This window comes from Anopheles darlingi, chromosome 3 (genome assembly GCF_943734745.1).
Source record: "Anopheles darlingi chromosome 3, idAnoDarlMG_H_01, whole genome shotgun sequence".
NCBI lineage: Eukaryota > Metazoa > Arthropoda > Insecta > Diptera > Culicidae > Anopheles > Anopheles darlingi.
In genome coordinates, this window is record NC_064875.1 from 15,430,162 (window position 1) to 15,438,908 (window position 8,747).

The 8,747-nt window shown below is 52.0% G+C and overlaps 1 protein-coding gene across 1 annotated transcript; it reads right to left on the reverse strand.

Annotated features, from left to right (window-relative positions):
* Positions 1-476: 476 nt before the first annotated feature.
* LOC125956951 (toll-like receptor 7) lies at positions 477-8,271 on the reverse strand. The gene has a single exon (XM_049689258.1). It carries the CDS (start codon positions 7,349-7,351, stop codon positions 3,179-3,181), a length of 4,173 nt encoding a protein of 1,390 aa, XP_049545215.1. The 5' UTR covers positions 7,352-8,271; the 3' UTR covers positions 477-3,178.
* Between the last annotated feature and the right edge of the window lie 476 nt (positions 8,272-8,747).

Consider the following 8,747-nt stretch of genomic DNA (forward strand, 5'->3'; position numbering starts at 1 on the left):
TATACATGTATATTTATATAGATACACGTGTATATATCTACTTTTACGATCTCATTGCTCCTTTCAATCACGCAAGAAGTGAGTAACGGCTGGCAGGCAGACAGGCAGGCAGACCTAATGCGTACTCTGGAAGAGCTTTTCCAACTTCCTTTCCCCACTTAATAATGTCAACTTAATTCGCGAGTTGTGGTACCCCCCTTTCTTCTATCAAACTGTCACCCCTACTAACCTTTATTCAGCTCTGATTTCGCCACATTTTCGTTGACACGATTTTTGTGGAGGCGTTGTTGGAGTAGTCGCTACTTGTGGCATCGTTTCAATCTGAAAACTCAAGAACTCGCTGAAAGGGAAGGGGAGGCAAATTGGAAAACGGAAAACCGGAAACTCCAAAACACGGCTGCAAACATCTGGAGAGAAGCGTAAGCGCGGGCTTTACAAACACCCAACGCCCCATCCACCCACCCAGCCACCCACAAACTACTATACTACACCTTTCTTCACATAGCATGGGGGGGGGGGGTGAGCGAGTTCCGGTGGATTTTCAGGTTTTCTGGCGGCTTTTTTTGCGAGTTTTACGATTTACTGTTCCATTGTTAGTGCGTTCTCTTTCACCTCTTTCCCCTTTCACCATTGCACTGGGGAAACCAAACCTTCTTCATTTTCTTTCTTATGCTCCCCTATTGAATTGTTTTTCCCCTATTGAATTCTCGACGCACGACGAAAACTTGTGTTATTTGTTTTGTTTTATTTTTCATTCTCTTTCCATATTTACAAGTTTTGCTGTAACAATATGTTGCACTCTCTCTCTCTCTCTCTTTCCCTCTGTCTTTCTCCATCCCTTTGCTTCTTTTGCGCTCTGCTGGCTCAAGTTTTTAGGAGTTTGTTTGCGTTCACATACATTGTTTTATTTTCTCTCTAGATTCGGTTTCCTAATTCCGTTAGCAACTCTTTCGCGTCCTGATTCTTTCTCTATCGTTCTCTCTCATTCTCTCTATAGCGTGTGTGTGTGTTAGTTGGGTTTTTTGTTTGTCTATTACTTTGCTTCATTTGTCAACTTTTTCATATACGTTCGCGCGCACTAACGCGCGGTTATTGGTAATAATGGGTTGGGGATTTCGCATCTTTCACCGGGGTTTTCTTTTTCCTCTTTCGAATTCGCTTTCTTCTTTCCTCTGCCCTGCTCTGCTCTGCTGCTGCTGCTCTTCCGCTACACACTAGTCAGTCTGATAGAGAGATACCTAGCATATCGCCATCGTTCAGTGCGCGTTTTCTTCATTTTTTACATGTTTTCCATATGTTACATTCGCTTTCCACTTCCAACTTCCTATTTACAAACTTCAACCTTTCCGTATGCCTATATCTTAGTGTTCTGTGTGTTGTGTATTTTTTACAATATTTCATTTGACTTTCATTCCTTCCTCCCACGTTTGCTCGCTATCGCAGCGCGTTATCAATTCATTTATCCATCTCTATCAACTTTAACTTGGTAAGCTTTACTCGTTTTTAGGCAAAGGTCGCTCGAACGGCTCCACTCCCCAGACGTGCCAGGGGAGTGCGTGCGGCTCAGTCATCCTCTTGTGTGCGTATGAGAGTGTGTTTTGTGAAGGAGTGGTCGGGGTTTTGGGGAAGGAATTGGTTTGTTTGTTCTATGGTAATTCTTCATGAGAAATCCTTCGTTCCTGGCGTGTGCTGCAAGAGACTATAAGCCTCTGTCATACACGTCTGTGTGCGTTTTGCAATGCAATGTTGTGGTAAGTGAAAGGGAAGGGTGGTCGAAGGGACATCTTTATGCTGCTTTTTCCTGCCACAGAGACACGAGCAGCACACGAGCATGTTGCTGGCTCGATTAAATAGGAAAGTAAAATAAATATTTTAAATAATAATTACACTCCGTGGCAGCAACACGCAATCTGTTTCCTAGCAACCACATACACACACACACAGCGACACACGCATGTCGTCGGAACTAATAGAGGAATCCATCACACCTGGCGCTCGACGGACCGAAAAAGGATGGCCCGGGAAACCGTCAACATATGACACACTGATTCTTCTTCCTCGCGTTAACCTCCAGGGCTGTACGGAAAGGATATGTCGGTGAATATGGTATGAAGCGCTCCATTTAGTGTTAATTATCCTTGCGCGAAACAGGAGGGAAAACACAGGACGAAGTAGTAGCATCAGGAAAATACACGAAGCCATGGATCAAAGCAAACGTATAATTAAAATGCAATTGGCTTTCCATCCTTTCGCGGTTGTACGTGTGTGTTTTTCACTTGCATTACTTAACAGTAAACCTAACCTTTTCTGCTGACTACTCTCTTCTGCGTTAGTGTGTGTTTGTTGTTGGTCTGTTGCTAGCGGGCTGAAGGAATTGGGAAAGTCCTTTGTGTCCATCATGTGTAAGGAAAGGGGAACCGATCTTCTCCTGTCGCCAATCCAATAATAGTAATAGTAGTAGTAGTAGTAGTAGCTTCCGATACGACATTACACATTAAAACTTATTCATTATGATATCACAAATAGTTTAGCCACACGACGAACGCGACGACGACCCGCGGTGGTGGTGTGGCCTCTCGGGTGGTCCTCCCTTTCCAGTGACCTGTGCACGCACATACACTCTCACACCGACACCCACACACACACACACACACACACGCTCGCGCGTACAGGCCACGACCCACAATGCAACAACGCGACAGATACGGTCTCTCTGTCCTAGTTTCCTGCTTTTTACAATTAATACTTTGTGTGACAGATGACTCGAGCCCTCTCGCAACACAGCAACCACAGCGAAAGTAGAAGGACGACGACGACGACTGTGCGATGCGTTGCTGTGTGTCCCTCCACCCCGGGGATAAAGCTATACAGAAACAAGCGCCGGCAGAATGAAGCAGCCTTCCGCGGGACCTCTCCTCCTAAACACTAGAGAGCGAGAGCGTGTGTATCTCTAGCTGCTGCTGCTGCTGCTGCTGCTACTACTACTGTCTGTGGCCCTTTTTGCGGTGTGTTCTTATCCCTATCTTTCGCTTCTTTCGCTGTCGCCGGAATGAGCATCTAGGGATACGACGAGACCTCGGTCACTACTAACACCCCCAAAACACCCCCGAACAGATTCGACCCACATTGACTAACTGTGTGTGTACGACGACGACGACGATGCTCGCCGAAACATCTCTTAAACTAGATACGCCTGTACGTGGTGACCGTGGGGATGGATCGTTCCGTTCGGTCCCGTAACACCACCGCCACTACTAACGACACCCATTGCCATACCTCCTGCCGCTCCATTCGGTACCATATGACTCTGCTGCTGATGCTGTTGCTGCTGGGCGGCCGCAGCGGCGGCTGCTGCTGCTGCTGCTGCTGCTGCAGACGAACCCTGACGCCACGATGGTCGATGCACTCCGGGCACCATATTCTCGCACTCGAGCGTACTGTAATCGGAGTCGATGCTCGAGTAGATATGCTCACTCGGTGGCCGATGTGGTATTTCGACCATACCGCGACGCGACGGTCGCGGGCTCGGTGTCGCCGTCGTCGCCGACGAGTAGTTCGCTTCGTCAATCTCCGGACAGTACGCGGGCGGTGCCTGCCGGAACAGAACGCCCGCCGTTGCACCGCCCGTCTGCTTAATACGCTCGTGATGGTCGATCGTATAGTTGTTGCCCCGGTAGGGCGCCTCAACCGGTAGCGCATACCGTAGCTTCTCCCAGAAATGTCGATCACCACGCTTCACCTGCGTCACCGTCGTCGTCTTCAGGTACGGCAGCAGCTCGACATCGTTTTCCGCTTCCAACAGCACACCACCTTCCTCGACCACGACCAGCTTGTACGGACGACCCCGTAACGCATCATGGATCGCACGCCGTAGCTCACACCGGCTCCACTCGGTCTGCAGGAAGTTACGCGTCAACAGCATCACGATACGGCGTGAAGCCCGCGATGCCTCTAGGAGCTGCAGATGCGATGCATCCTCCGGTAGATCCCGATGCTGCAAACACAACCGCAACGGTGGCCGTCCATTCTCGAGCTCGGCCGCTAGCTGCCGTGCCACAAACTCGGCATCCTTCGCCGAGTAAACGAGGATCGCATCGTACAGCTTCTCGGAATCTTCACACCTCGGACCGAACACACGGACACCGTAGCGCGAGAACAACCAGAACCGCAACGGTTCGCGGAAGATGAACATCAGGAGCACGAACAGCAGCAGGCACGTCACGATAAGGGCGAGGGCGAGGAGGAAGATGTAGGTATCGGATAACCGATCCGGCAGTACCGAACGCCCCGCATAAAAGTCACTACACGCGGCACTCACATTAAAGTCCAGCTCCCGGTGCACCCCATCATCGACACAGTACACATCCTGCATATCCTGCACGATGACCGCATTATCGGCGACGAACGTCGTTAGCTCCTGCAGAAACCGACACCGGCAGCTCCACTGATTGCGACCGAGGGAAAGCGCTTGCAGACTTTGCAGCTGATTTGCCTGCAGCTGTAACATCGGAATGGTCGTCAAACGATTACCATCGATCCGGAGCACCTGAAGGGAGAACAGTGGTGCAAACGAGTTGTTGGCGATGCTCTGAAGTGCGTTGTTCTGTAGATACAGCTCGCGCAGGACGGCCAGATTCTCGAACTCGTACCCCTGTATCCGCTGGATCGCATTATCCTCCAGATGGAGCACCTGCAGTGCGGTCAACCCGGCAAACGTACGGTTCTGTATCGACACAATGCGGCTCGCATTGGCGTACAGTACCTTCAGATTCTTCCGCCCGATGAACGCATGATTCTGCAGCTCCGGGAACTCATTTCCATCGAGATACACTTCGGTCGCATCCATCGGGACGGGCCGTGGGCCTGCGCCGCCACCACCTTGCGGTCCACCCTGTGGAATGGCCGCTGCACCACCACCACAGTCCACCACGTTGGTGCCCCACGTCAGATCATGGTAACACGTACAGTTCGTCGGGCACGTCATCTCACAATCGCACGCATCAAAGTCACAGCACTGACAGAGGGCGAAACAGTGCGTCTCGTACCGGCACAGGAAATCCTTCGGTTTCAACGACACGATCGGCCGGATCGGTGACCCGCGGGCATGCGGCATAATGCACTCCACGTTCGGTAGATCCATTATCTTCGGATGCTGCCGGGTGGTCAGATTGTTGACGCGCTGCATCCACTCCATCGAACAGTCGCACTCGAACGGATTCCCACCGAGATAGAACTCTGGCAGTGGTTTCTCTACCGTGGCCGGTGCTACCCGTAGCTGGTGCAGCTGCAACTTCTTCAGCGAGTTCGCGTACAGATCAACGCGTGCCAGGTTCATCTTATCGATGAACGTGTTGGCATGGATCGTCCCGATGTGATTATCATTGACAAACAGTAGCTCCACACTGTTCGGTACATTCATCGGCCCCAGATCCGTCAACCGGTTGTGGCTAGCATCGAGCGTCTTTACCTTAATCTCCTCCTGCAGCTTGTAGTAGTTACCGAGCGATTCGATGTAGTTCCCGTGGATGTCCAGCCACTTGAGGTTGCTCGGAATGAACGCATAATCGAACCACACCAGATGGTTCTCGGCCAGATTGAGCCACAGCAGGGACGAGAGCGTCGCAAAGATCCCGTTGATGTCGGTCAGAAAGTTCCCATCGAGCCGGATCGCCTCAATGTCGAGGTTCTTATCGAACGAACCACGCTCAATGTTCTGCACGCGGTTCTTGGCCAGGTTCAACACCGACAACCGGGGCAAATCGGTAAACATACCGATCGTAATGTTCTCGATCGCATTGTCAATCATCCGCAACCCGGTCAGCTGGTTGAGGTTCGCGAACGTACCATTTTCGATGCGCGAAATCTGATTCTCACCGAGATCGAGTGCCCGGAGCATCGACAGATCCCGGATCGCGTACGGTACCTCGGTCAGCTGGTTCGAGCTTAGGTCGAGCTCCTTCAGATCGGAGCAATTCTTGAACACGTTCGGTTCGACGATGCTGATCAGATTGTTGTTGAGCGTCAGCTTCGACAGCACAAACAACCCATTGAACAGCCGATCGTCGAGCGTGTGGAGCCGGTTCTCGGCCAGATTGAGCGTGTGCAGATTGTAGACCGGCAGGAACGCGTTGTCCTCGATGTAACCGATCGAGTTGTTGCGCAGATCCAGTATCTGCAGGAAGTACAGCTCCTTGAACGTCCGTGCATCGATCCGGGTCAGCGCGTTGTGCGCCAGATTCAACACCACCAACCGGATCAACCCCGAGAACGTACCATTATCGACGTGATGCGACGACAGCTGATTGCGGGACAGATCCAACACCAGCAGCTGCTCCAACCGGTGGAACAGCCCGCGCGGAAGCTCGTAGATCTGGTTCCCTTGCAGATGAATTTCGCGCAAATCGCGCGACCCGGCAAACATACCGCTCGGTAGCGTCTCGAGGTGGTTGTAGCTGAGGTTGAGCGTACGGAGCGAGCTAAGCCCGGCCAGCGCCTCACCGTGCACCTCGGAGATGTTGTTGAACTCCAGATTGAGGTGCTGCAGCCGGCGTAACTTCGAGACGCCCCAGTTTTCCGGCAGCGACCGGATCTCGTTGTAACCGAGATTCAGTGACTGCAGCTCCGACCCGCCGGCACACGTCTTCTCGATCAGCCCGAGGCTTTCCGCACCCCGGAACCGGTTGTTGGTGAGATTCAGCACCTTGAGCCCGGTCAGCGGACACAGAAAGCCGTCCGGCAGGGCACGCATATTGTTGTCGCTCAGATCGAGCGATTGCAGCTCCTTCAGGCCCTGCATCGAGCTGGGCTGCAGTTCCAGCACCTTGCCCGCACCCCACTCGTAGTTGTGTGTGTTGACCGATAGGCGCTTCAACGCCACGAGACCCTCGAATGCGGCCTCCGGCAGCTGGAGCAACTTGCACGATTCGAGCCGCAACTCGCTCAACCCGGCCAACCGTGCGAACGCATTCCGGGGCAGCTGACTCTCGAACAGTATCAACTCACTGCACTCGATGTCGAGCCGGGACGTACCCTCGGCACCCTGCAGATCCAACCCGGTACGCTCGAGCGTACGTAACCGGCACACGACACTCGACTTTTCGTACTCCCACGTACACTGGGAGGCGGTCACCCCGGTGGTGGCCATCATCGTGGCCAACACCATCACTGCTGCGCTCACCACCATCACTGTCGTCGGTGAGGATTTCATCTTTTTCCTCCTACTGCTGCTGCTACTATCACTGACACTACTGCTCAGATACATCATTATGCTTGCAAATCGACCGCTGCCGACGCACTTCTTCTTCGCGCTTCCTTTCCTTCGGGCATCCACTACTACTACTACACCACACATCCGTAGCCGGAACCGGAACACTGCTTTTCTGCTTTTGCGCTGGATTTTGCGGTGGACATCACACCGCGCACCTCCGGCTACTGTTGACCGAGACCGAGAGTTGGTTTATCATAAACCATCCCAGTAGAGCATGATGATAGCTGTTGTCACCGTCACCGTCGTCGTCGTTGTGGTTGCTGCTGTCGTTGTTGATTAAAAGAGCTTACGCTTCTCACTCCACCAAACACAAGCAACTAGCACCAGTAGCACACGCACACGACGCTTGGTATTGATTTTTCTTTTGATTTTCTTTTTGTTGCAACAACAACCCTGGGCGTCACAAATCACAAATGCGGAAAAAATAAAACGGTTTTTGGTGGTGGAGTTTTTCCCGTGGAAAATTTTGCTCCCAAGCACGCAAGCACGCAAGCACGCACGCACAGACAGACGCAGCGGGCACGTCCTTTGCTTTGCTTTTCTTTTCTGCTTTCTGATCGGATGCAGTCCGAAAATGATTCGGCTGCCCTTTCTTTTTCACTCTAAACCCTCAGGAGAGGCACACAGGAACCACAACCATCACACTTCTAGCGATGCAAACGATGCAGCCGATGATGGAAAATCTTCGTTTTCCAATCCACACTTTTCCACACTCTGTTGTGCCTCGCGAACGGGGGGCGCTTTTTCCTTTGATTTTCTTACGATTCGATAATCACACACCCACGAACGGCACAGCGAAGACACCGTTTACAACACCACACAAGTTAAGATAATAGCACAAGAAGGTTTCGCTGCTTTGCCTTTGCGCCGGAACCAAACAGTTATTAATTTGTTGTCGGGGTCGGGGGTTGTTGGTTGTGTAAAGTATTATGATTGGTACCGAGGGAACGCACGGCGCGTGTTAATACACATCCGCTCTGAACCGCGATCTCGGGAGTTTTGTGAGCGAGTGTAAACCGGACCATGAATGAAACCCCTGAGTCTGAGCTGCTGCTGCTGTTGCCTCGTCGTCATCGGGGACACCTACACCTTCGGCTCCGTATCTCATCGCTTCCATGCACACCGGGCGCGCGCTCTCTCTCTCTTATGCTTCGGGTGCGTGGCTATTCGGTTCGCGACAAGCGAAGATGATGTCACAGGCCCGTTGGTGAGAGAGAGTATGGGAACCGCATAAAGGGGGTACAATTCTCCGGAGTGAATATTGTCTCTTCGTGTTCGTTTCTCTCTCTCTTTTGAAACGCACCTTCCGCTTGCCGCTGCCGCTTCATGTTCGTTATGTTCGTCGCTTCGTGGCGAGCATAAAAATCTGTCGCAAAGGAGCAAAAGAGAAAAGGACAAAAAGAGAGAGCGAGAAGGGAGCATAGAACTGGCTGGTGGCTTAAAGACTCGAATGATGGTGCGTCCGTTCATCTCATGCCGC